This window comes from Perognathus longimembris, chromosome 23 (genome assembly GCF_023159225.1).
Source record: "Perognathus longimembris pacificus isolate PPM17 chromosome 23, ASM2315922v1, whole genome shotgun sequence".
NCBI classification, from domain to species: Eukaryota; Metazoa; Chordata; class Mammalia; order Rodentia; family Heteromyidae; genus Perognathus; species Perognathus longimembris.
Window position 1 is genome coordinate 16,530,888 of NC_063183.1, and position 26,159 is coordinate 16,557,046.

A 26,159-nucleotide genomic window follows, 5' to 3' on the forward strand; every position below is an offset into this window, starting at 1 on the left:
CAGTCCTGGGGCTTGGACTCAGGGCCTGAGCACTGTCCCTGGCTTCTTTTTGCTCAAGGCTAGCACTCTGCCACCTGAGCCACAGCGCCACTTCTGGCCATTTTCTATATATGTGGTGCTGGGAAATCGAACCCAGGGCTTCATGTATATGAGGCAAGCACTAGGCCATATTCCCAGCCCCTTGCTTTATTTTTCATGTAGGACTTCGGGTCTTTGCCTAGGACCTGCTTCTGATGGTGGTTCTCCTATCTAGGCCTTAGTAGTAGCTGGGTCCCAAGCATGTGCCTGGTTTCTTCATGGAAATGGTGTCTTACTAAGTTTTTGCCCAGGCTCGTGTTGAACCTTTATCTTCCCAGTCTCCACCTCTTGAGTAGCCTGGTCCCACCTCCTAAATTTCTGTTAACTGCCAGTAACATATCCTATTGTGAGCCTGTTATTGGATTAATCCTTTGGTGTGATCACAGCAGTACTGGTCCAACTACTTCCAGAATCCCATCAGCTAGCCGCCAAGCTAGCATGCAGATTGCGGGTAACATTTTAAATCCAATATAACCTGATGTCTCCCCAAAACGGGGCCCCACATACAGGAGCTCAGGAGAGAGGGAATGACGCTGCCCAGGTGTGTCAGGAGCTGCTCTGCCAGGGCCTAGTGCTCTGACCTCCAGCAGTGGGTTCAAAACCACCAGGCCTGAGGGAGGGCTTCTCCCACTGTCCTATGGCTGATTGCAGAGCAGGCACACAAGCCCTACTCCCTGTTCCCAGCCACCGCAGAGTCCCAAAGTAGCCAGCAGAGGGCGCTCGATGATCTTTTCTACTGCCTGACCTCATTCTCACCTGCCTAAACTATGTCACTTAAGGGAAAGCCTTTTGCTGGTTTCATCTGGTGACAGGCTAGGTGTCAGGCCACATTGAATCAAAGATGTATTGCAAAGTTTAATGTACACATTTATGAATGAAGAATACAAAATATCCAAATTCAGTTGCAGATGAGCCTTAATGCAGACCGTCAAGGAAGTAAATATGTATCCTCCACATTAGCACAAAACACACACCCTACAGTGTATTTTACTATACCATTATTTTACTAGAAGAGCGTTTTACTGTATACACAGCAGGCTGTAGGTAGGAGAATCACCATATGAAGTGGGGCCTAGCCAAAAACAGGAGGGCCTACCTGAAAAATAAACAATATCACCCTTGCCCCCTCCAGGAGCTGTTCTTGTAGCATTAGCACCTGCTGGTCCAGAGCTTTCCTGATCCTTTTTATTAATAGTGGAGTGATGATATGATTTTTCTGTTTCTTCTAGTGGTTCATTCAATAAGCTTTTCCTTTCCAAATTCTTCCTTGGTAAGTTTATTGATTCAGTACTCTGCACATGGCAGGAACAGCCTCTACATTTGCCTATTACATTTCTTGAGAAATCCTGGGGTTGCTTTTACTTCTTTATTTAAAAAAATTTTTTGGTGTGTATGTGTGCCAGTCCTAGCGCTCGAACTGGGGGACCAGGTGCTGTCCCTGAGCTTTTTGTGCTCAAGGCTCTACCACGTGAGACACATCTCTACTTCCTTTTTTTTTTTTTTTTGGTAGTTAATTGGAGATAAGAATCTCAAGATCTTTCCTGTCCAGGTTAGCTTCCTGCCCAGACTGATTTTGAACTGCAATCCTCAGATCTCAGCCTCCCTGAGTATCTAGGATTACAGGTGTAAGCCACCAGGACCTGGCCATTTTTAAGAAAAAAAATCAGATGTCAAGCCACATATTATACATAGACTTAACATATTGTTGAATTTTCAGGAATGATTAGCAAATGGCAATTGGTGAATTAATTGATGGGTACTTGGAGTTCCTGGGATGGATCCTTCAACATTTTCATAGATACACGAGAAGAAGGAACATTCTGAGTGCTAGGCACTTAGTAACTTCAGTGGGAATTGGCTTCTCAGCTTTTGATTCTTGCATGCAAGGACTCTGTGTGCTACAGCTGGAATGCTGATGTCAGATGTTCGTGACAAGCTCATTCCATTGCTGGTGAACGTTGACCCAGGGCCACTGTCTGCTCTGGGTGCTGATTTGTGCCATCCCTGGAGCTACATGTGAGCAGTTCCAGCTTAGGCCTGCAGCTTGTTTTAATGGTCCATGGACTTGGTGGCTAAATCTCAGCTGAACCTTGTACTTGCTAGTTAAACTAATAGTACACGTTCAATAGGAACACGCCCCTTGATCCAACTCTTCCACTAGTGGGAACTTAGCCAAAGGAGCTCACAAATGTGGTAATTCCACCAGCAAGCAGTCACACAAGCCCAGTGTCCAAGACTGGACGCCTGAGCTCAGGGTGTCAAGGCACCTGTGAAGGCTGTGCTGTGGGAATGTGTTGGCTAATGTAGAGGGAGGACAGTCACCACTCACAGTGTAAAAAGCAGGTTAGGAACTGGATAGCTCACACCTGTCATCCCAGCTACTCAGGAGGCTGAGATCTGAGGATCATGGTTCAAAGTCAGCCCCAGCAGCAAAGCCCGTGAGACACTTAGCTCCAATTAACCTCCAAGAAGCCAGTATGGAGCTGTGGCTCAAGTAGTAGAGTGCCAGTTCTGAGAGGAAGAAGCCAGGTGAGACTACAAGATCCTGAGTTCAAGCCTCATTAGTAGCATATGAATAAATAACAATAAACTTCAACATGGTGATCATTTAAGACCTAATTTGTCTAGGGGGAGGTTTTGAGCCAAGGACTCTCTATGTGGCACAGGCTTCCTTGAACTCTTCCTTAGCCTCCTGAATTCTGGGATTACAAACATTTATCACCATGCCTGGCTTAGCCAGACTTCAGGTTCTGGGCTTGGGACAATGGAGGTAGCTTGGCTCTGCCATTCAGCTGAGTGATCCTAACCAGGCCTCCTCTTGTCTAACTCTCCATCTGTATATTGGTATAGTTATATTAATACCAAGCTAACAACCTTGTAAAGAGTCACATGATACATGGGAATATGAAATAAATGGCCTGGCACATGCCTAGCAGTACTAAGTGGTCAAGAAATGACTGGAGCACATGTTTCAGGCTTTCTTTTTTGATTTGTTGGTGTGGGGTTTGAACTCCTGGCCTGGGCACTGTCCCTGAGCTTCTTTTGCTCAAGGCTAGCACTCTACCATTTGAGCCACAGCACTGCTTCCAGCTTTTTCTGAGTAATTTGTTGGAGGGAAGAGACTCAGGGATTTTTTTTTTTTTTTTTTTTTTTTGCCCAGATTGGCTTTGAACTGTGATCTTCAGATCTTAGCCTCCTTGATACTTGGGATTATAGACATGAGTCACAGGCTCTTAGCCTTACTTTTTTTTTTTTAATCAGTGAAGGGAGCCAGCAAAAGCAAAAGCAACACTCGGGCCATTCAACTTCTATGAACCTCCTTTTCTGGTGGAGAGGTAAAGTGCTGTTAATAAGTTAGAGCACGGTGTTCAAAGGCCAAAGACGTATGTGTGAACACCCTCAGGTGGAAGAAGCCTCCCCACCACAAAGAAAGCAAGAAAGCACACGTAGAAACCACCTAAAACCCTGTATTTATTTGGAAAATAAAGCAATTTAAAAATTATCTCTCCAACACAAAATCTGTAGATCGGGACAGATGCCCAAAATAAGCATGGGAAATCTTAACAAAACTTCAAACTTTCACTAATTATATGGAATAGTTATTCTGCCTTTCCCTGAGAAAAGCCAACTGGAGTGCTCTGCAAATGTTTTTTCCAAATTAATCCCACGGGCTAGTTCAACAGGGTTGAACTCAGAAATTTGGAAGTTTTCACTTTTACAAACACCTCTGATGACTATCAAATTCAAGGAAGTTTGGGAAACACTGCCATAAAACATGACTTCCACTCTTTTTTGTTTTGCAGTGTCTAAACGTCAGCATGACTTACTGAAATCCTATTCCGTTCAGTTTTAAGGAAGGAAATTTGGACTTTTGAAGATTTAGTTTGGAATATTCTCTCAGAAGCATCACAAATTGTCTATTCCCATTTCTGTCTCAGGTCACTTTTTTTTTTTTTTGAAGGGTACATCTTTCTTGATTGAGCCCTAGCAATCCAATCTAGTCCTTTTCCAGAATTGGTTTCTATTATAAGATGGTCACATTTCATAACCTTTGCTCACCAGGTGCCGGCACTCACTCTTGTAATCCCGTACACCTAGGACAAGGTCTGGAGGATCCTGGTTGGAGGTCAGCTGGGCAAAAATTTATCCAGACCCCATCTGAACAGCAGAAGTCGGGTGTGGTGGTCCATTTTTCTCATCCTAGCTATAAGAGGCCCAAAGTCGGTAACAACTGAGGCCTTGTCTGAAAACTACCGCGGAGAGGCGGGGGGCGTGGCTTAAATGATGGAGCTGGTCTTAGCCAGCACCATTAGGAGCTCAAACCAGCGCCGCCAAAAGAATTCTTTTTTTTTTTTTTCTTCTTCTTCTTCTTCTACCTTCCTTCTCTCCCGGCCCTGAAGTGAGGGTGCTTTGTACAGGCTCAATATTCTGATCTTTCCACCTTAACCTTCATACTGACAACTCCGTCTATGCCAGCCTCAATCTCATCGTTTTCTTTCACTGGCCCAACACCGCTCGGCGTCCCCGTCAAGATCAGGTCCCCTTCCTCCAAGGTGATTATCTTGGAGACGTAGTGGATGATGTAGGGGATGGAGAAGATCATGGAGGACGTCTCCCCTTTCTGCCTGAGCTCCCCATTGACCTTGAGCCACAGCTTCAGGGCGTGAGGGTCAGGGATCTTCTCCTTGGGCACGAAGGCGCTGACCGGGCAGGAGGCCGTGAAGCTCTTGGCGAGGGTCCAGGGCAGCCCCTTCTTCTTGCACTCGTCCTGCACGTCCCTGGCGGTCATGTCGAGGCACAGGGCATAGCCGGCCACATAGTCCATGGCGGCGGACTCGGGGACGGCGCGGCCGCGCCGGCCCAGGACGACGCCCAGCTCCAACTCGTGGTGCACGTTGCGGCTGTAGGAAGGCAGGAGGACCGGCGACCCCTCGGGCGCGTACGCGGTGGACGGCTTCAGAAAGAGCACCGGCTCGCTGAGCACGGCGCTGCGCATCTCCTGGACGTGGTCGGCATAGTTCCTCCCGACACAGACGATGTTCTTCCCCCACTCCCAGAAGCGAGACAGCGGCTTGGGGGCCGCCATGGCGCAGCGCCGGTCACGTGCCCGCCGGCTCCAGCGCCTACGGCAGCCCGGAGAGGACGCGCAGCCTGGGACGCAGTCCGGCCCCAATTTACGTAAGTCCTGGAGCCCCGGCCACCGACTGCCTCGCCCGTGAGAGACGCGGAGACTCCGCAGCAGTTCCTCGACCGCCGCCGACTCCGCCTCCCAGACCCCGCCTCCTGTCTCGCTGATTGGGCAGGGAGAGTATGGCTGGCACTGATTGGCTGGGATCGGCATAGGGCGGGCACTAGTTGAGGGGGCGGCGCCGCGCGAGGTGGGCGCTGGTTCGTCGGGGGCGGGGCGGGGTGGACGCTGATTGGCTGCGGCCGGCGACGCGGTGTTCCGGCCCCCGACGCCGGTGTTGCGGTTCTGCGCCCAGGCTGAGCTGCCTGGCGGGTCATGGTGCTCGGTCGCGGGTCGCTCTGCTGTCAGAGACTCGCGGCGCTGGGACTCTCCTGCGCGCGCCGCGGCCTGGGTAGGTGCGCTGGGCGCTGTCGGGCGCGGCTCGGCGCCGACGGGCAGGGCGTCGGTTGGGCGCGCCGACGTCGTCTTTGGGCTCAGGTGCCTGAAAGGCTGCGGGCTGGTCCGGAGGGGAGCGCCGACGGCAGGCCGCGGAGGGGCTGGAGGCGCCGGGGGACGCGGGCGGGAGGGCGGGTGGCAGCGGGTCGGAGCCGCGGCCCGGACCCCAACGGGCCTGGCGAGCTGCGCGCTGCTCCGGGGACGAACCCGGCGGAAGGGACCCCGGCCCTCCCGAGGCCGCGACGTCCAGCCCGAGTGGCGGCAGCGGGTGCCCGAGCTCCGGAGCCCAGCCGGTCGCTAACTTGGCCGCAGTCAGGGTTCCAAGTGCCCGGAGCCGCCCCTGTCGGCGAGCGTTGTGAGGAGCCGGGCGAGAGGACCGCGGAGCGCCGCGACCCGTGACGGCCGCCCAGGGGGAGAGGCGGCGCCCGGGATGCGCTTTGGTTTTAATTTCGGGGATCAGGATTGGGGATTAAACCAGGGCCTCCTAGGCACATCCCTTGTCCTGCGTGTCTGTGGCCTTGGCTCAGACTTCAGGCTGCTGGTCTGACCTCGGCTTGGACACGGTGCCCCACTTGCAAGCCCGCGAGCGGAGCCTTCTCCCGCAGTGGCCCTCTACTGTACTGATGGAAAAGTTTCAGGCAGTTCCGGCCTGAGTCACCGGGTGAACTCCTTCCTTAGGAACATCCATTCCTCTCCAGATCACCTACAGGTCTCTTGTGGTACCTAGAGTGGGTCATAGCTGGTAAGAAAAAAATGATTCTAGGAAATAGATTAAGTCGGTACTGGAACTTGAACTTAGGGCTTCCAGTTTACTAGGTGCTCTACCGCTTGATCCTGGGTTTTGTGCCCTGCCTGGCTTGGACTGTGATTTTCCCACTTATGCCTCCTGTCAAAGTTGCATGACAAGTGTGCACCACCGAACCCAGCTATTGATTGAGATGGGGTCTTTTGAACATTTTTACCTTGTCTGGTCTCTAACCTCAGTCCTCCCAATCTCTGCCTCCTAAGTAGCAGGGACTGTAGACAAGAGCCACTAGTGCCTGACTTAGGACATTTTGTGAAGGGTTCTCCTCACATTCCCCAGGCCCTTTATCCATGTGATCTATGTAGGGCTGGATGATCAGAGCTCAGGGGATGCAGAATATCACAGAAACTTGATTATACCAAGATGTTCTGTTGAACGTTAGAAGGACCTGGAAAACCCAGGACCAGCAGATGTGTCAAAAAAGAGAAATGGGAAACTAAGGTGGTAAGCACTTGTCTAGCATGCTTCAAGGCCCTGGGTTCCACCCCCATACTGAGGTATGCACACGCATGTGCACGCACATGCACACACACAGATTGAGCAGCTTTGCTAGCTGTGACAAATAAAACTGAGTCTGCATTTTGATGGTCCTTGGAGACATTATCTGCCAGTGGGCTGCTGCTGTTGCCCAAACTCATTTCTCCTGTCACCTGTGTGGTTCCCCCACCCTTTTAAAACAAAGGCTTCAAAGTATTGTTGGGGCCTCAAGCATTTTAGAGTGAATAGTTTCATTGCTGGCAGTACTCTGGCATCTGTCCACCGGTGGCTGGCTTTGCTTCTCAGTCACTCACGCTCACCATCTGCTGGCCCTCTTGGTTAGAGTCCTTTGGCTCACCTGGCTGGCCTTTCTGCACCCTCCATACTTGAGTCCAGAACAGCCGGCTGTCCATCTCCAGGAACTGGTGCTGTGTGCACTATCAACTCTGGGATGTTTGTTGTTTGGTAGCAAATGCTGTTTTTTCAGAAGGGCTATGAAAATTATGTGGGCCCCGCTGCCGAGGCCGCCTTCTAAGCTGCAGGCTGGCAGCCAGGCTGGGCACCTCCCCCTGCCTTCCTGGGCTTGCATCACACCACAAGCTGGCAGGTCTGTCCTTTTCCAGCCCTTGAAAATACTGTAATTCTGGGCTAGGAGCAAACTCTCTGCTGGAGCACCTGCTGAGCATGCTCAAAGGCCCCGACTCCACCTGCAGCTCAGGAAAACACGAACCCTAAATCTGCGACTGTAGCTGTTTCCAGTGTGTGCGAGTCATTTTCTGATGGATGTGGTTCCTCTGTGAGAGATGAAAACCAGAGCAACAAGCCTCGGTGTAGGCAGGGAGTGGGTCTGAGGTCTGGGGAGCTGCCGGCACCCTGACCTGAGGCTGCACCCTGTGCCCTCAGGCCCAGCCCTGCTGGGAACCCTCTGGTATCACTCGGATTTCAGGAAGAGTCTGACTGTAGAGCAGGGCGCCATGAAGGTGGAGCTGCTGCCTGCCCTGACCGACAACTACATGTACCTGCTCATTGATGAGGACACACGGGAGGCCGCCATCATTGACCCCGTGCAGCCCCAGAAGGTATATAGTCCTGCTTAGCTCCCCAAGCCCAGTTGCCTCACTTGTCTTCATCCCCATGAGTGACGAGGCACTGTGACCTCGCAGCCTGGTGGAAGCTCAGGGGAAATCAGTCCTTTTGTTTTCTGAAGAATTCAGTGTCTAGCCACTCTGTGAGGGGGGCAGTGAGGAGGGTGGGGGGTACCCAGGCACCCATGGCAAGCACCGTGCTTGCCATGCTAAGCCCTTATGTTGAGTCCATGGGGCCTGGCTCTTCCTCCCACGTTTGTGCTTCTCAGTGCTGCGTGTATGTGTGTGTGTGTGTGTGTGTGTGTGTGTGTGTGTGTGTGTGTGTAAGACAGACACCTCAGAGCCAGAGCAGCTTGGGGAGGTCTGGGGAGGGACAGAGGCTGCCCCATTGATGGGGCAGGACCAGGGCTGGGCCCTGGTCTTGGGCAGGAGAAAGGAGTATGACTGCGCCTGTCCTGCCATGTGGTTGCAGGTTGTAGAAACAGTGAGAAAGCACGGGGTGAAGCTGACCACAGTGCTCACCACCCACCACCACTGGTAAGTGCCGGGCTCCCAAGCCGGCCTTCTCTGGCTCACTGAGGACATGAGGGTCAGCCCTTTCCTCCCCCACAGGAATCAGAGAAAGTACCAGGGCTCCTGTCCTCTTGCCCTCAGGCCACTGGGGCCAGGTGCCTGGCACCTGGCACTGGTGAGACTTGTGGGAGAGGGTGGGGCTGCCTCTCTGGCTGAAAAGGCCCTAGAGGCTCCTGTCTGGGGCTTATAAACAAACACTGGCCTCCATGTTTGTTTGTTTTTTTAAGTAGCTATGTTTCAAGAAATGTTTACTTTTAATATTTGAGATCTAAATGAGGAAAGTTCCTGTGTTTGGGGTTTCCAGTTAGAGTTGCCTACTTAAAGCCTTCTTTTTGGCCAGGCTCATGCCTGTCATCCTAGCTACTCAGGAGCCTGAGATTTGAGAATCATGGTTCAAAGACACCCTGAGCAGGAAAGTTCATGAGACTCTTCTCTCCAATTAACCACCAAAAGGCTAGAAACAGAAATGTGGTTCAAGTGGCAGAACTCTAGCCTTGAGCAACAAAGCCCAGGGACAGTGCCCAGGCACTGGGTTCAAATCCTAGGATGGCATGTACACACGCACGAACACACACACACACACACACACACACACACACACAGCTTCTTTTTGGATTTTTGAAACTTGAAGTTCTTGTTCTGCAGAAATGCTGGTTTACCTCATGATTTTCTTTCCCAAAGACCACATGAGGCACCCAGCTCCTTCCCCAGGCATGTCCGCTTAGGAACTCCTTGAGCTGCAGTATGTCATTGACATAAGCCAAGCCACTCCGGTGCTGGTTGGCTGGGCCTGGGGCCGGGCTCAGGCCCTGGATCTCAGCCTGCACAGCTGCAGGAGGTGGTGTCCCCTGCCCTCAGTCTTGGCTGAGGCGTAAAAGCTGCCCTTTGTAGCTGCAGGTCCCAGCCCTCCTGCTGTCCGCTCAGCGCTGGGCACTGCCACTCCGCAGTGTCTGCTCAGGTGCTGCTCCTGGCATGGCTGTGTGCGGGTCTTTCCAGCAGCTCATGGTTATGTCACAAACCCAGGATGGGGCTCCGAGGTTTTCATTCATCAGCATCAGCATTTCCTATGATTTCTCTTTGTTTTGTTTTATATCTTGCTGGGGACAGACCCTAGGGCCTCAGGCAGCCGGAGCCAATGCTCCGCCGCTGGCACACCGCCAGCCCTGTGGCGGTAGTTAAGGGTGTGAGGAGATGGCTTGGGCTCTGGGGCCAGCCTCCCCACGGTGGGCAAGGGCTGCCCGCCATGTTACCTGGGGCCCTGCAATCTGGATGGGCTGCCCTGGAGACCGCCTAGGCACGACCTGAGTGAGTCCACAGGAGACGTGAAGGAAGGCAAGACACCGGGCAGCAGGCTGGCGGGAGTTCCTTGGTGCCTGGAGACCTTATCCTTGTGTGAAGCCTGGCTTCGCACCATGGTGCCAGGGCCCCAGCTCCTGGGGCTGCACTCCAGGCCTCTCTCCGGCCCCTTCCCTCCTTCCTGGAGCACAGATCACAGAGCCCCAGGGGAAACATGGAGCCCTGGCAGAGCAGTGGCCAGGAGGAAGGGTGGGGGCAAAGCCCCCATGCAGCTCCCCTGCACTTCCCTGAGCCCTATGTGCAGTTTGAGATCAGCACCAGGGAATGGGGGCCTGGCTCCGGCACCCAGCGTGGGCTGAATGACAACAAGAAGCACTGCTGGTGCTGGAGGCTGTGCGTTTCTTCAGGTGAAATCTAGCAGGCCAGCCCCCTTGACTTGGGTGGGGTCCCAGGTCTTCTGTCTGACTTGCAGGGACCATGCTGGCGGGAATGAGAAGCTGGTTAAGATGGAGCCCGGGTTGAAGGTGTACGGAGGTGACGACCGGATCGGAGCTCTGACGCACAAGGTCACACACCTGACTACGCTGCAGGTAAGATGTGGCTGCACAGCGCCTGCACAGGCTGCGCTGCCTGGACACCGGGCCAGAGATGGTTTGGGAAGAGGGCTGGGAGAACCTCAGCCCTCTCAGCTTGTGTTCCAGGCAGGCATTTCTCAAGGTGTCCTGACAGTCCTCCCTGAAGAGAGGAACAAGAAAGCCAACAAACACGATGACCTGGGCTCTGAGGGGGACCAGGGAATTGGGGAGCTAGTTTGGGTGTCTTTGGGGAGCACAGGTATCTTTGGGGCACAGCAGGGAGCGCCCTTTGTGGCAGACACAGCCAGGGGAGTGGGGTGATCATCAGGCAGCTCAGCAATGGCTGCCTGCAGGGGGAGGAGGTGTGAGAACATGTGGTGAACTCTGATAAGAACTGCTGGGGTGTTGTGTAGCTGTGTTAGCCTTGTTGGGGAGCTGGGTTGGGAAGGAAAGCTGTTTTTGCTGGCAAAACACCTGATTTGGTCCAATTTTGAAGGAGAAAACAAAATAAGCTCCCGAGCTTTTGGCCAAAAGCAAGTGGTGCAGCCTGGCACCTTGGGCGCCCTGCCCCAGGCGTGGGTTTGAGTCCCTGGGTGCCCGGGTGCGGAGGGCTCATGTAGCGCCAGCAGTAGACTCGAGCTGGCATTTGTTCCAGGTGGGGTCTCTCCACGTCAAATGCCTGTCCACACCGTGCCACACTTCAGGACACATCTGCTACTTCGTGAGCAAGCCCGGGGGCTCCGAGCCCCCTGCAGTGTTCACTGGTGAGTGGGCTGGGGTGGGCAGGGCCCAGGTGGGCTTCTGTGCGTGAGCTGGCCTTGAGCTGCAGCCCTCCTCAGCCTCCCAAGTAGGAGCATCGTGCGAACCACCAGTGCCTGCTCACTTGTCTTGGGGTCCCTGCTCTTGCTCAGCTTTTTTCCTCATAGCTGGCATTCTACCACTTGAACCACACTTCCACTTCTGTTTTTTTGTTTTTTTTTTTTGGTAGTTAGAGATCAGTGTCTCACACTTTTTTTCTGCTTGATATGGCTTTGAACTGTGATCCTGAGGTCTCAGCCTCCTAAGCAGCTAGGATTACAGGCATGAGCCACAGCTTCTTGGCTCCTGTACTTAACATCTCCATTGCAGAGTTCCCATTTCTTAATTCCCCTGGGCTCCCTGTCCTGATGTTAAGTCGGGGGAAGACCCCGTGTGGCCCCAGGTGGTGGGAGGAGCGGGGGCTGTGGCGGCTCCCGGGCTCCATGCCTGGGTTCCTGGGTGAGTGGGGGTCATGGAGGAGGCAGTCTGGTGAGCTCTTGGGTGTGTGGAGAGCATTAAGTCCCCCGCAGCAAGGAGCTGTGTGGCGTGGATGGTGAGATGCAGGGGAGGCGTGGTGGAGGCTGGAGAGGCGTGGAGGGACAGGTGTCTTTGGCAGCCACAGAGGGGAAAAGGCCCCGCGAGCTTTGAGAGATGGGGTGCTTAGGGGAGAGGCCTGGGGGGGGCGGTGTGGAACCATGGGTGTCCACCGAGGTGAGCCAGTGGAGGAGCCCTGGCCCGGGCCAGGCCTGCAGGGTTAGGGACCAGAGCAGGCACCCTGGTACGCCCTTTTTTTTTTTTTTTTGGTGCTAATACTGGGGCTTGAACTCAGGACTTCACAGGTTCTCTCTTGGCTTTTTCACTCATGGCTGGTATCTACTGTGTGAACTATGCCTCCATTCCTGACTTTTTCTTGAATTAGAGGTGAGATCTGAGAACTGAGTGAGGTTCATGGTCAGACCAGGCAGATAAATCCTGGAGACTTACCTCAGATTGGTCATGGGCCCTGGGTCCTCTCAGCAGCGAGGGCAGAAGGGAGGACACACAGGGCCTGCGGTCTGCGGGGTGGGTGGGTCAGAGTGACGTCAGCAGCTGCCACTTGAGTCTGGAGGCACAAAGTGGGGACGGGAGGGAAGGTGGGGGTCCTGTTGGCCCGTGATGGGTGGGGAGGCCACTGGTGTCTGGGTAACAGGCAGAGGGCAACACAGGCTGGGGGCCGTGGTGAGCTGTGGTCACATCCCTGGTGTAGAGGGCCAGAGTCTGGCTCCCTAATGGCCTTGTGAGTCTGTGCCAGGGCTCTTAAGTGGGCCCCTACCGTATGGCCACCTGTATTGCAGGGGACACCCTGTTCGTGGCTGGCTGTGGGAAGTTCTACGAAGGGACGGCAGACGAGATGTATAAGGCACTGCTGGAGGTTCTGGGCCGGCTTCCTCCCGAAACGGTAGGCAGTCCCTCCTGCCCTGAGCCACGTGCTCCTCAGCCCGCCTCCCCACCCCGGCACGAGCCCCTCAGCCCGCCTCCCCACCCCGGCACGAGCCCCTCAGCCCGCCTCCCCACCCCGGCACGAGCCCCTCAGCCCGCCTCCCCACCCTAGGCCGTGCACCCCTTAGCTGACCTCCCGTCCTGGGTCACCGGTCGGGGCCTGGTGCCTGCATGCCTGTGCCACCCTCACCGAGCACTGGGGCGCGGGTGGGCAGCAGCAGCCCTGCAGAAGCTTTCCCTTGGTGTTTAATGTGTGCGAGTGCCCAGCCCAGGGGAGGTTGCGTGCTGTGTGCTAGCCACGCGTTCTCGGGGCATCTGGTCTCCAGAAAGTCTACTGTGGCCACGAGTACACCATCAACAACCTCAAGTTCGCAAGGCATGTGGAGCCTGGCAACACGGCGGTGCAGGAGAAGCTGGCGTGGGCCAAGGTGGGTGGGTGGGCATGGTGTGGTGGCCCCGTGGTGTGGTGGTCCGGTGGTGTGGTGGCCCCGTGGTGTGGTGGTCCTGTGGTGCGCCAGGCACAGTGGATGCCCATTCTGCCTCCGGGTACAGACTCCATGTTCCTAACACAGGCCTAGGGTGGCCCAGGCCACAGGCTCGGGCCCTGACCCCCACAGGGTGGCAGTGGGGGCAGCGGAGCCATGACAGCGTTTCCACACGCACAGGGATATCAGCCGCCCTCTCGGTGCCCCCCCTCCCCCGCCCACTGCCGCCCAGCTTCAGTGTTCTGTACACGCAGATAGCCCTGGCCACATTCACCTTTCCCCTTCTGCCTGCCCCCCTTCCTGTCATCCACATTCAGCCCTCACCTCTCCTTGGCCCAACCCCCGCGGCGCCTGCTGCTCCTGCTGTCTGCCCCATGCCCCACACCGCTGGCCTTGCTGAGCACTAGCGTGCAATTCCCCTCTTCCCTCCATGGCCCGCGGCCTCTGCTGAGGGCAAGCCTGTGCATGGCTGTGCATTTTGAAGTTTTTGTTCCCCACCCTCCCACCGAGCCCCCCAGTTAGGATCGTGAGGCGATGGCTGGGTGTGGGATGTGACACCACCCTCTCTTGCAGGAGAAGTATGCAATTGGGGAGCCCACGGTGCCGTCCACCCTCGCAGAGGAGTTCACGTACAACCCTTTCATGAGAGTGAGGTGCGGGGGGCCCCTAGTGGGGAAGGGCCCACATTCCAAGCTCCAGTCGCTGCTCTGGGGCTGCCAGGCAGCTCCGGACAGCATGGAGCAGGGCGTGCGTCCCTCCACCCTGTGGGAAGTGGCCAGCTCAGCCAGCCTCTTCTGGGCCAGGACTCCCTTCTCCGGGTGCCCCACAGGGTGTACGTGTGTGCACAGAGCAAGAGCGCCACCATCTCGCACACTGGCAGGGAGAAGACGGTGCAGCATCACGCAGGGGAGACGGACCCCGTGACTACCATGAGGGCCATCCGCAGGGAGAAGGACCAGTTCAAGGTGCCCCGGGACTGAGGGCCGCCTCTCGCGGGACCTGGGGGCCTTAGGTAACCGACTGCCCTGCTGATTATGCAGGAAATCCAGTATTAATTTTAAATTTAAATTAATTTCAGAGCCCTGAGCTTGTGCGATCAGATGCACTCTAATGCGTATTTATAAGAGAAAAACTTTAAAAGTATTTATTCCCATAACTTCCACTTTCAGACTCTGCATCGCCTCTGGTCTCCACACTTGCGTCTCCCCTGGGCTAGTGTGTTTCCTCGTTTTCCTGGTTCTCCCTCAGCCTCCGCCAGCTTCCCCACTGATTTGTTTGCCCAGAGGAACTGCCACCCCCTCTTGGCTCAGCAATTCTTACATGTGACACCCAAAGCAGGGGCCTTACAAGAGAAAGCCATAGACTGGCTTCACTAATAAGAAACGTTCGCTTTCAAAGACACTGCTTAGGGCTGGGGGGTGGCTTGAGTGGTACAGCATCAGCTTCATCAGCAGGGGGTACTGCATTCAAACAAGGACTGCCTGTCACACGGAAGCCACAGCCTTGGAACAGTATTTATGAGCCTTACATCTAGTGATCTGTAACACACAAAGTCTGCGATGCACGACAGTTTCATAACTCACTTACAAGAACAGGGACAATAGCAAAGACTTGGACACACTGCTTCTGCAACGAAGATGCCACCCCATCAGAACAGACAAACACCACGCTACAAAGTAGAGACCCAGCTGTGCATGCGTGTGCACATGCTTGCACGTGTACATGGGTGGAGGAGTGGCTGCCCTGTTCACACTAGAATGAGAGCCACTGTGGAAGAGGTTCATAAAGCAGCAGTAACAGTGGCAAATAGCAATTCCACTTCTGAGAATCGACCTGAGACACAGAGGGGCTCCCTGTCCCTTCCAGGACGATGTCCACCCTAGGACAGTGTGCAAACAGAGGAGCACAGGCCTCGGCTGGAACATGGCTGTGGAGACAAGACCTCCCTGAGGGGCTTTGCTCCAGGATGTAGCGTGGAAGATCCTTGAATGAACTGTGCTCGGAGAAGCCGGCACAGCGTGACCCTGGGAGTGCCAGCCAATGCCCAGGCCCACGTATTCACCAAGACTCCAGCTCGCACACTGCGGGAGCGCTGTGTATGGATTCTCATGGGCTAGAACTGTGTCAGACACACAGATAACCCGGTCACTGACCCCATCCCGGCACACTTGCACAAAACCTTTTCAGCCTAGACAGAGGTAAAGGAGGAAAGCAACACAGCACATTATAAAATGACTGTTTAGTAAAAGCTTTAAAAGATACATCAAGTCAGGCACTAGTGGCTCACGCCTATAATCCTAGCTACTCAGAAGACTGAGATAAGAGGATTGTGGTTCAAAGCCAGGCCAGGCAGGAAAGTGTGATGCTTAATGTCTAATTAACCACCAGTGAAACTAGTGCTGTGGCTCAAAGTGGTAGCACACTAGCTCTTGAGCAAAAAGGGCTCAGGGACAGGGGCTGGGAATGTGGTCTAGTGGTAGAGTGCTTTCCTAGCATGCAGGAAGCCCTGGGTTTGATTCCTCAGTACCACATACACAGAAAAAGCCAAAAGTGGGCACTGTGGCTCAAGTGGTAGAGTGCTAGCCTTGAGCAAAAGAAGCCAGGGACAGTGCTCAGGTCCTGAGTTCAAGCCCCAGGACTGGCAAAAAAAAAAAAAAAAAGAGCTCAGGGACAGGACCCCTCAGAGTTCAAGCCTCATGATCAACACCACCACCACCAAAAAGCTACACCAAGATCACAATATAAACATCCACATATGCCTACCGTGAGTGTGTGTCTCTCTAGGGCAGCCCGGCAAAGAAGGCAGTGGGTTTTCAGTTCCATTGGGGTCTTGCTATGGAGCCCAGGCAGGCTTCTAACTCAGGGTTCTTCTCTCCTAAGCCTCACAAGTGCTGGGACTGCCGGTGTGACTACTGTGCCCGACTCTGGCTTTGCTTTACGGTTTTGCTCTTAGCTGGTGAGAAAACATCAGAACGTCCAGAGGAGCCCGGGACAGATGGCTGCATGGGAGACATGAGGTCTGAGGGAGCGACTGGGGCCGAGAAACATGCTCAAACCTCTCTGACGAAGACTCCAGTTAGGGAACAGTAACATTATACAAACAATCCACAGAGAAAATCTCTGCCAACTCTTCACCAAGCAAAGGATTGAAAACGAATATAAAAAGGGCACCAAAAGAGTAATTAATAGGGACAGGGAGAGACCTTAAAAGTACAAATGGCCACTAGGTACATCAAGAAATGTCTAACATCTTAGCCAGACACTGGTGGCTCATTCCTGTAGTCCTAGTTACTCAGGTAGCCAGGATTTCAGGACTGTGGTCCAAGGCCAGCCTGGGCAGAAAAGTTTGTGAGATTCAATCTCCAATTAGCCATCAAGCTGAGCTTGAGGTCCAGCTATGAGAAAAAGAAAGCCAAGCACTGCATTGAAGACTTGGTACTGGCACACATGCCCCCACACAGCGCCACCTACAGCACAAGAGGAACACTTGCACCACGCCTGACAGAGGGCTTGCATTTGACCCTTGTGGGGCAGTACCTCCCCCTTGCAGTCTGCTCTCTGCCTGGGTGGGCCTTGGATTCCTCCCTGGGCTTCTCATTGCTCCCATTACAGCCACCGTGTTCTCTGGGTTCTTAGTAACTTTTTGCCCAGGCTGCTCTCATACATCCTGATTTCCACTTCCCAAGTAGCTAGGATTACAGGTATGAGCCACAATATCCAGCCTTTTAAAAATATGAATCAGGACTGGGAATATGGCCTAGTGGTTGAGTGCTTGCCTCGTATACGTGAAGCCCTGGTTTCGATTCCTCAGCACCACAAATGTAGAAAAGGCCAGAAGTGGTGCTGTGGCTCAAGTGGTAGAGTGCTAGCCTTGAGCAAAAAAGTAGTTCAGAGACAGTGCTCAGGCCCTGAGTTCAAGCCCCAGGACTGGCAAAAAAAAAAAAAAAAAATCAGATCAACACACAACCAAATCGAAATTGGCAGCCACTTAAAAATGAACTACAGTAGGACCTGGCATCCAACCAGCCTATGACAAGGCTCAGTGTCCTCAAAGATGGGACAGAAAACAAGGAGGCCCAAGCCACAAGAGGCAAAACACAGCAGCAACATGGGAGTGCTGGCACATGCACCCCCAAGTCTGAACTACTGTGGCTGTTCACATGCCCTGTGTGTCAGAAACACACACACACGTCCCGCAGCTGCAGCCCCAGCCCTCGGTGGCACTGATGGAAAAGGCCTGTGGGAGGAGCCAAGGACATGAGCAGACTTCTGTGCAGCCCATAGAAGGGGTGAGGTGAAGGCCCGGCCCTGCCTGGTGCTGTCACAGGTGCTCTGCAATGCAGCCCCCCCCCAACAGGGACCACTGCTGAGAGCAGGGGGCAGGAGGAGCCGATTCGAGTCTGACAGCCATCCCAATCCTGCCCACAGCAACAGAGCCTTTCCCAGTCCACTTAGCCCTACTTCCCTGCTCCAGCCTGGCTCTCCTTCCCAGAAGAGGCCAGGCTGCTGGCCCGCAGCCTGCTGAGGCCGCACTTTCTGCTGTGTAAACTGCTCTGTGGCTCTGGGTGTGGACTTTCTCCCTTCAGATCTATAATTTCTCAGAAGAGGTTGAGGAATGACCTGGGGAATGCCCCTCGACCTACCTTCTCTGCCTCACCTACAGTGGGCTCGAGTCCCCTGGACCCCCGATGCTGTCCATCTTCAGACGTGATCCTTTTGTGTGTGTCCCTCCAATGCTCATATGTTCCCAGCCCCAGCCAGGATGAAAGGACAGGGCTGGAGGGGCTCCTGGGCTCCTGGCTGAGGCCCACACGGCACCCACTCAGCCCTGCAGGGAGCAGAGGCATGGTTCCACAAAGGCTGAGGGAGGCCAGGGACCCCCGGCTTCCGGCCTCACCAGGTATGACAGCCCACTAGGCCAGGGCCTGACCTGCGACCCTGTGGCCTCCGAGGGGAGCAGGGGTGGGCTGTCTGCTGGGCCACAGACCCACTGCCTTCTCACCTCTCTTCAGCCAGTCCTGGGGAAAGGCAAACATGCTGGCCACCCTGCCAGGCATTCCTAGAAGAGGCTTGGGGGAGGTGCAGCTGTCAGACAGCCGACCTCGAGGTCAATGGAAGCTGAGCCTGAGCCCTCAGCAGCCCCTTGGGCCTAGTAGCACCAATGGGGCCCACTCAGGCTGTTGGGAAACCCCAGCTGGGGAGCATGCCAGACTGACTGGCGGGGCTTTGGGGGTGAGGCGGCACCGGCAGATGGGAGGGGCGGCAGTGGGCTGACAACTGGGGCATTGGAAATGCAGTGCCAGCTTAGCCCAACATAGCCTTTTGATATGTGGAGTTCAGTGGGGGAAGATTCTCAACCCCAAGCTGCTTGTGGCCACTATACCCCTGAAAGCCACTCCAGGGGGACCTCTGCCCCCACCTCTCACCCCAGCCTGTCTGCCGGGCGCTCTGGACAGGATGAGCGCCCTGGAGGATTCCCCGCCCATCCTGGGCCCAGGTGGTGGCTCTAGGCTGACCAGGCCCCTCCCACCTTCCCTACGCAACTTGTACCCAAGGGATTTGTGGCTGCCCAGCACTAAGGGGTTAAGGGAGCCAGGAGCATGGGGCAGGGCTGGCCAGCAGGCTGTCCCAACAGTGGGGGAATCCAGAGGGCAGGAGCTGCCGGCCCAGCAGACCGCCCTCGTCCCCTGCAGCCGGCAGTCCACTGCATGAGATGGCCCTGAGGAGAGGTGAGGACGCTGGCTGTGAGGGTGGCCGCCCGTGGGGAGGCTCCTGGTGGGTGGCTGGGCACAGTGGGCTGGGCTGGCCGCAGGGGTCTCTGCTCCCTCCTCCCTGGTGGCACGGGGTTGTGGGGATGAGCATTCTCTGGATGCCCCTCAGGGCCCACACAGCAAGGGGGCTGAGCAGGGCGCTGCCTGCCAGCGTTTTCTCTCTGGGCCTGGCCCGGATGGTTAGGAGAGGGTGTGAGGGTGCCACTGGACACCTGGGACAAGCCCACCGAGTCAGGACCTGGGACCACTGCTAGCTGCCTGGTCACAGTGAAGAGCAGCGGTGGGAGGTTGGCGGAGACCTTGCGTGCGCCGCACCCAGCGCAGGTATAGGGCACTGCTAGCTGGGTCACTGGGGCCTGATGCCCAGTGAGGGCAATATGGGGTCCCCATCTGCCCGAGGCCTGTGTCCCACTCTCCACTAACCCACTGCTTATGGGGCAGGGGTTTCTGGCTCATTGTCCAGCCACCATGAGCAACAAGTAAATACACCATCCAGGTCAACTCTAGAATGTTCTGGAAATGACCAGATCTTGGCTAGCAGCTTGGTCCCCTCTATCTCCCAGGCCAACGTGGCAGCCTGGCTAGGCCTGCGTGCATACCTCTGGTGACATGGACTGCCACACAGCTTCACAAGAGGGGCCCAGGATGCCTCAGCACCAAGCCCCCAGTGTCCCCAGCAGTGCCGGTTCCATGGGGCGGGAAGACGCAGTCAGCTTCTGTGCCCTGAGCTGGGTCGTCCTGCCGGCTACTGCCCAGGATCTAATTAAGACGACCAGGGCTGTTTCCAATGAAACCAAGACTTGGGAAGATCCAATGAAACCAGGACCAGCACTGCTTTGGCGCCCCTCACCGAGCCTTCTCCCCACAGGAGCCACGGCCCTGCTGGCACTGCTGCTCTCCTGGGCGGCACTGGGTCCCCATGGCCTGGAGGGGGCAGAGCCTGGCACCCCAGAGGACCCAGAGGGCCTGCAGTGCCCGGCTGCCTGTACCTGCGGCCATGACGACTACACAGGGGAGCTCAGCGTCTTCTGCAGCGCCAGGAACCTCACCCGGCTCCCTGACGGCATCCCGGATGGCACCAAGGCCCTGTGGCTTGACGGCAACAACCTCTCTTCCATTCCCCCGGCGGCCTTCCGGAACCTCTCAGGCCTGGACTTCCTCAACTTGCAGGGCAGCCAGCTGAGCCGCGTGGAGCCCCAGGCGCTGCTGGGCCTGCACAACCTGTACCACCTGCACCTGGAGCGGAACCGGCTGCGGACCCTGGCTGCCGGAGTGTTTGCACACACGCCGGGCCTGGCCTCCCTCAGCCTTGGCAACAACCTCCTCACCCGGCTGGAAGAGGGCCTCTTCCGGGGCCTGGCCCAGCTGTGGGACCTCCACCTCGGCTGGAACAGCCTGGTGGTGCTGCCCGATGCCGTGTTCCAGGGCCTGGGCAACCTGCGTGAGCTGGTGCTGGCTGGCAACAAGCTGGCCTACCTGCAGCCGGCGCTCTTCTGCGGCCTGACCGAGCTGCGGGAGCTGGACCTGAGCAGGAACGCGCTGCGCAGCGTCAAGGCCAACATCTTCGTGCAGCTTCCCCGGCTCCAGAAGCTCTACCTGGACCGCAACCTCATTGCTGCAGTGGCGCCTGGGGCCTTCCTGGGCATGAAGGCCCTGCGCTGGCTCGACCTGTCCCATAACCGCCTCTCTGGCCTTCTGGAGGACGCTTTCCCTGGCCTGCTGGGCCTGCACGTCCTGCGCCTGGCACACAACGCCATCGCCGGCCTCCGGCCCCGCACGTTCAAGGATCTCCACTTCCTGGAGGAGCTGCGGCTCAGCCATAACCGCATCCGCCAGCTGGCGGAGAAGACGTTCGAAGGCCTGGGGCAGCTGGAAGTGCTGGCGCTCAATGATAACCAGATCCAGGAGGTGAAGGTGGGCGCGTTCCTTGGCCTTGCTAATGTGGCCGTCATGAACCTCTCGGGCAACTGTCTGCGCAGCCTCCCTGAGCAGGTGTTCCAGGGCCTGGGCCGGCTGCACAGCCTGCACCTGGAGAGCAGCTGCCTGGGCCGCGTGCGTGCGCACACCTTCGCCGGCCTCGCCGGGCTGCGCAGGCTCTTCCTCAGGGACAACAGCATCTCCAGCATCCACGAGCAGAGCCTGGCCGTGCTGCCAGAGCTCCTGGAGCTGGACCTCACGTCCAACCAGCTCACGCACCTGCCCCCTCGACTCTTCCAGGGCCTCAGCCAGTTGGAGTACCTGCTCCTCTCTCACAACCGGCTGGCCACGCTGTCTCCTGGCCTCCTGAGCCCCTTGCGGCGGGCCTTCTGGCTGGACCTCTCGCACAACCTCCTGGAGGCCCTGGCTGACGGCCTCTTCTCTCCGCTGGGGCGCCTGCACTACCTCAGCCTGAGGAACAACTCCCTGCACACATTCCTGCCACAAGCCCTTGGCCTGGAGCGCCTGTGGCTGGAGGGCAACCCCTGGGACTGCCGCTGCCCCCTCAAGGCGCTGCGAGACTTCGCCCTGCACAACCCCGGTGTCGTGCCCCGCTCTGTGCAGGCCAGGTGCGAGGGGGACGACTGCCAGCCCACGTACACCCACAACAACATCACTTGTGCCAGCCCTGCGAGCGTCTTAGGCCTGGACCTGCGGGATGTCCCTGAGGAACACTTTGCACATTGCTGACCAGGGTCCCCGCGTGGCCTGTCCCGTGGTCAGGAAGAGGCCTCGCTGTTCCCAGAAGGACGAGCTCTTCACTCACAGGAGACAGACGGCCTTGGCAGCTATGCGGCCTGGGCTCAGGCAGTGGGATTGAGCCCAGTGTAGTGGGCATGGGCACAGGGACAGTGGGAATGAGCACAGGGCAGTGGGCATGGGACAGTGGGAACAGACAGGTGCCCAGGGCTTGGCCAGAGGGTGGGGACTCTCTGGGCAAACATTAAAAGTGTACAAGACCCATGGCACGTGACAGTGAGCTATGCGATACAGGGGAGGCATCACCTGGGGTCCCCCGTCCACCTCCCTTTTTCCTCTTGGCTCTCTGCCTAAGTGTGAAGCCTGTGCCTTGGTGGTCTCAGGAGCCACTCCTCCAGTCCTGTGCACTCCATGCTTGCTGGCCCGGCACCCTTCCCCATCACTGTAGCTGTGGCACTTACCCCAAACCTCAGCTTCGTGCCCTTCTCCAGAGCCCAGAGCTGGAATCAGGCAGTACTCTCACAGGCTTCCTGGCCAGGGCAAGAGGGCACAGCCATGATGGTGGGCAGGGCAGCTTCTGCCGAACACAGCTGGCTAGTATGGGTGCGGGCCACAAGTCTTGTCCAGAGGCCCGCAAGCTCCCTCTTAAGAAACAGGAGCTGGCTGCGTGTGGCTCAGAGGCAGGTTTTGGGGGAAGGGCCTGGGATGCACTTCCATCCGCAGGGCTGCCCTGGGCGCTGGCTCTGCTTCAGGTCTCTAGTGTGCCATGAGGGGCAGACACCAAGGTGTCTGACACCACAGAATCTCACTGACATGGAGACTATGGCATCCTCCCGGAGCCTCGGAGGCCTGAATGTGAAAGCCTGGTGCTGCCCCAGAGCAGCAGGAAGCAAAAGCCATCTCACCCGGGACACTGGTCTGAGGGTTGCAACCACCTTGGTGTGACAGGTTTAATGGCAGGTTCCCACAGGGTTATGACACCCTGGATGGGTCACTGCTCTCTGGAATGCTCCATCAACACAGGCCTACATGGTCGCCCAGGGATCTCAGGGCTTGTGGACAGTGAGGACATTGGCTTTCAGAAGCAGCCTATCATCTTATTTGGCCAAAACCAATGCTGGGTTGAAGGCCACGGGCTGGTGGCTGAGCCTGATATCATCTTAAGGTACCAACACTCGAGATGTTCTCAGCCACAGGCATCTGGCTCTGCCAAGACACCACTAAAAACACCGAACAAAGGCTGGGCTAGCTAGGAGAACTGGGCCAGCCTCTGCAGGTCCTGGGAGCCACTCCGGGGACCTCTGTCCCACAAGTTCTTAGAAGCTGCAAGCCGAGCTCTCAGCAGTACCCGGGGGACGGCCATGGGGTCTCATCAGGAGAGCAGAGTGGGTGTCCTGTCCAGAATTTTCTGGGTTATGGAGGTAAGTGCAGAAAACGCAGGGCTCTTGGGGAATTCCTGGATGAAGTCACGGCCCTCCTCCAGACTCCTGGTGAGCTCAGGGTCCAGGGGCACAGAGCCTACAAGAGAGGAGGTAGCATCTGGGCACTGCAAGCAGCCAGGAGCCCAGGCTGCTGGCGTCTTGTCGGGCAGGGTCCTGCCTCTCACGGTCACCCCTGGAACCCTCGTCATCCACACTCAGAGACGCAGTGGGCAGCCAGGGTAAGCACAGCACCTTCCCTCTCCAGAACTCAGACCCACCCACTTCAGGGGCCCAGGAGGGAGGAGTTGGGACCCCAGCAAGTGTGTCTCCATATTTACCTAAGAAAGGGACTCCAGCGAGCTGGGCCAGCTCCTCCCCGCCGCCCCTGGAGAAGATGCTGGTGCACTCCTAGGAGACAGGCCGTGAAGGGCAAGCTTGCAGACTTGTCCCCCATGTGGTGCCAGCATCCTCTGGCTTTGTGCAGTTACCAACCTGCCCTGAGGGGGGGGGGGTCACCCACCTCCTTGGAACCCCTGCTCCTCCCTGGTGCCTCCAATTGCCCAACCCAGGACACACCCACCAGGACTCACAGCACAGTGTGGGCAGGTGAAGCCGCTCATGTTCTCCACAACCCCTAGCACCTGCAGCCCTGTCTTCCTGCAGAAGGTCAGCTCGCGCCTCACATCCCCCACAGACACAGCCTGGAGAGGGAGAGGCCAGACAGGCCAGGTTGCAGCAAACTTAGCTAAGTAAGGAGTCATAGGCTGAGAGGACCACTGGGACAGCCCAACAAACAGGCTGCACATGCAAGGGGCCTACCTGAGGTGTGGTGATCACCAGGGCGCCCAGCGACCCGCAAGGGCGCAGGGCCTCCACCGCAGCCATGTGCTCGTCAGAGGTCCCGGGCGGTGTGTCCACAACCAGGTAGTCCAGCTCCCCCCAGGCCACATCGGACACAAACTGCTTTATCAGGGCTGTGGAGATCCAGGATATGGGCTGCTCATGAGGAAGGGGCTGGGGAAGGCAGGACCTCATCTCATGCAGTGAGTGGGGTAGCAGGAGGCAGCACCTGTCCTCCTCCCAAGCAGTCCCTGCTCCCCAGTGCTCAGCATCCCCACCCTGTGGGGACTGGTAATTCATTCCCACCAACACCCAGGCCAGGAGGGAACCTTGGCATTCCTAGCAGCACCTGCTGCCCAAGTTCCAGGAAAACGCACTGCAGGGAATACTGGAGCGCTCAGCAGCCCATTAGGAGCAATTGCCTCCTGTACTTGCTGGCCCCCACCTCTGCTCTGTACAGGTCTGCTGAGTGGAGCCCTCCCCTCATAACCAAGAGACAGATGCTGGGGCCAGTGGCTTCACAAGGGTGCCAACCAGAGCCATCCACTGGGTTCTCAGTCTTGGTCACCCCAGAGAGCCTGATAGGTGGATGAGGTGATGCTGACTGCAGCTCCTCCTGAGCACAGGAGCACAGCCTGATTGGCAGCTCAGTGTTTGTGGGAGAAGGTGGTTTTCCAAGGCTAGGGCTAGGCTCTGCCAGATGCAGTAGCCAGGAGACAGGGAGGACAGCACAGGGTCCCCTTGGAGGTACCAGAGGAGCCACCAGCTCCTGCTCCCGAACAGGGTCATTACCGTTCTTCTTGGGGCCTCGCCACACTACAGCCTCATCCGGCTTCTCCAGCAAGAAGCCCACAGACATGAGGGAGATGCTTTGCTCCTGATCCACAAACACAGGCACCCAGCCACCATCACACTGGTGCACGGCCCGGCCCTGGGCCTGGAGCATTCGTGGGATGCTAGGGCCACACAGGTCCACGTCGAGGATCCCCACCTGTGAGGCGGATAGGGCTCAGACACCCGGGGGTGGAGAGAAGCCTGCGGGGAAGGGGGGGGGGTGGGGTCTAGGCAGCAGCAGTGGCTCTGGAAAAGACCCCAAGTGGCAGGCGGGAGAGATGGCCATCACTCAACCTTGGGTGCTGAAAGAGCCACAAGACTTAGTGCTGCGCAGGGGCCTCACCTTTTTGCCCCTGTGGCGTAGCGCCAGGGCTAGCTCGGTGGCGATGGTACTTTTCCCGACGCCCCCTTTTCCTGAGAGGACGAGGATGATGTGCCGAACACCTGCCAGGTTCCCCAGCTCTGGTGAGAAACAGGAGGTGCGAGGCTGGAGGTGGCTGCGCACAACCCTGGCCCTCCTCCGATCTGAACTACGGAGACCCTATGGCGAAGACCGGAGCGGAGCAGAAGCACCCGAGTCGCACGCGAGGGCCGGTGAGAGCGCGGAGGCGACAGCCAAGTCCTCGACCTGCCCCTCCGCAGGGGAGCTAACGGGATGCTTGTCCGGTTACGAGGCGGCGTGCGGACGGTGACTCCTCACAGCTGAGCGGAGCTCGTGGAGAGGTGGCCGGCTCGGCGACCCCGCAGCCGCCGCCCTCACCGGTGCGGCCCGGACGCGCCCCCGACCTCCAGGAGACTAGGGCGGCGCCGGGACGCGTACGCCGCAGCCCATACCCGCTCCGCGACTCGTATCTCTCCCGAGTCAGTACGGCTTCCCCAAGCCCACAAAGACACCCCAGGAGCCGCGAGCTCACCAGCGGACGCCTCCATGCCGCCGCACACAGCGCTCAGCGGCTTCCAGTCCGAATGCAGAGTCGTTAGGCCAATGGGCGGAACAAGCCCGCCTCCTTTCCCTTTTGATAGGTGCAGGCCATCCCCTCAGCCAATTAGGTCCTCCGGGAGTTCCCGTGCCCTCAGGTTCCGGCGCAGATGACGCAAAGGAGTTGGACTCACTTCCGCATCCCCGTCCAATAGACGTGCGAGGCTCGCTCCGCCCCCTTCGAGCAACGACCAATTGAAGAGGAGTGTTCAGGATTGGCGGGACTTGCAACCTCTGGACAAGCCTCGATTTCAAAGACCCGCCCGGTGCGGAGCGCCGGCTGGGCGCTCCCGCCTCCTAGCCAATGAGGCGCGGGGGGCGGGGATTGTTTACGTCCAGGCCGGAGCGGAAAGTGGGTCACGGC

At 57.0% G+C, this 26,159-nt stretch overlaps 4 protein-coding genes across 5 annotated transcripts; 2 read left to right on the plus strand and 2 right to left on the minus strand.

The window, feature by feature from the left end:
- Window positions 1-3,529: 3,529 nt before the first annotated feature.
- Window positions 3,530-5,433, minus strand: Fahd1 (fumarylacetoacetate hydrolase domain containing 1). The gene has a single exon (XM_048332037.1). The coding sequence runs from the start codon at window positions 5,417-5,419 to the stop codon at window positions 4,499-4,501; it is 921 nt and encodes a 306-aa protein (XP_048187994.1). The 5' UTR covers window positions 5,420-5,433; the 3' UTR covers window positions 3,530-4,498.
- Window positions 5,434-5,529: 96 nt separating this feature from the next.
- Window positions 5,530-14,430, plus strand: Hagh (hydroxyacylglutathione hydrolase). Its single transcript, XM_048332026.1, has 9 exons — window positions 5,530-5,657; window positions 7,887-8,062; window positions 8,541-8,605; window positions 10,410-10,527; window positions 11,168-11,276; window positions 12,645-12,748; window positions 13,116-13,217; window positions 13,848-13,927; window positions 14,155-14,430. The coding sequence occupies exons 1-9, from the start codon at window positions 5,582-5,584 to the stop codon at window positions 14,252-14,254; spliced, it is 930 nt and encodes a 309-aa protein (XP_048187983.1). The 5' UTR covers window positions 5,530-5,581; the 3' UTR covers window positions 14,255-14,430.
- A 4,405-nt stretch (window positions 14,431-18,835) lies between these two features.
- Window positions 18,836-22,111, plus strand: Igfals (insulin like growth factor binding protein acid labile subunit). The gene has a single exon (XM_048332014.1). It carries the CDS (start codon window positions 19,655-19,657, stop codon window positions 21,710-21,712), a length of 2,058 nt encoding a protein of 685 aa, XP_048187971.1. The 5' UTR covers window positions 18,836-19,654; the 3' UTR covers window positions 21,713-22,111.
- An 833-nt stretch (window positions 22,112-22,944) lies between these two features.
- Window positions 22,945-25,829, minus strand: LOC125340412 (cytosolic Fe-S cluster assembly factor NUBP2). Of its 2 annotated transcripts, XM_048332032.1 has the most exons (7): window positions 25,731-25,829; window positions 25,160-25,278; window positions 24,775-24,973; window positions 23,962-24,116; window positions 23,733-23,843; window positions 23,481-23,550; window positions 22,945-23,239 (listed from the first exon to the last, which is right to left on the minus strand). In XM_048332032.1, exons 1-7 carry the CDS (start codon window positions 25,744-25,746, stop codon window positions 23,094-23,096), a joined length of 816 nt encoding a protein of 271 aa, XP_048187989.1. In that variant the 5' UTR covers window positions 25,747-25,829; the 3' UTR covers window positions 22,945-23,093. The 2 variants fall into 2 exon arrangements, with proteins under 2 accessions (XP_048187989.1, XP_048187990.1); XM_048332033.1 differs by lacking the exon at window positions 25,731-25,829 and having other exon boundaries at window positions 24,775-25,017; window positions 25,160-25,254.
- Between the last annotated feature and the right edge of the window lie 330 nt (window positions 25,830-26,159).

Bases quoted from the DNA above. Each gene is read 5' to 3' on its own strand.
- Hagh (XM_048332026.1), top strand. From the start codon at position 5,582: ATGGTGCTCGGTCGCGGGTCGCTCTGCTGTCAGAGACTCGCGGCGCTG. The intron at 8,063-8,540 runs GTATATAGTCCT...ATGTGGTTGCAG, and splicing joins ACCCCGTGCAGCCCCAGAAG to GTTGTAGAAACAGTGAGAAA. The intron at 10,528-11,167 runs GTAAGATGTGGC...CATTTGTTCCAG, and splicing joins CACACCTGACTACGCTGCAG to GTGGGGTCTCTCCACGTCAA.
- Igfals (XM_048332014.1), top strand. From the start codon at position 19,655: ATGGACTGCCACACAGCTTCACAAGAGGGGCCCAGGATGCCTCAGCAC.
- Fahd1 (XM_048332037.1), bottom strand. From the start codon at position 5,419: ATGCCGATCCCAGCCAATCAGTGCCAGCCATACTCTCCCTGCCCAATC.
- LOC125340412 (XM_048332032.1), bottom strand. The intron at 24,974-25,159 runs GTGAGGCCCCTG...TCCGCCTCACAG, and splicing joins TACGCCACAGGGGCAAAAAG to GTGGGGATCCTCGACGTGGA. The intron at 23,844-23,961 runs GTAGGCCCCTTG...CTCCCTCTCCAG, and splicing joins TGGTGATCACCACACCTCAG to GCTGTGTCTGTGGGGGATGT.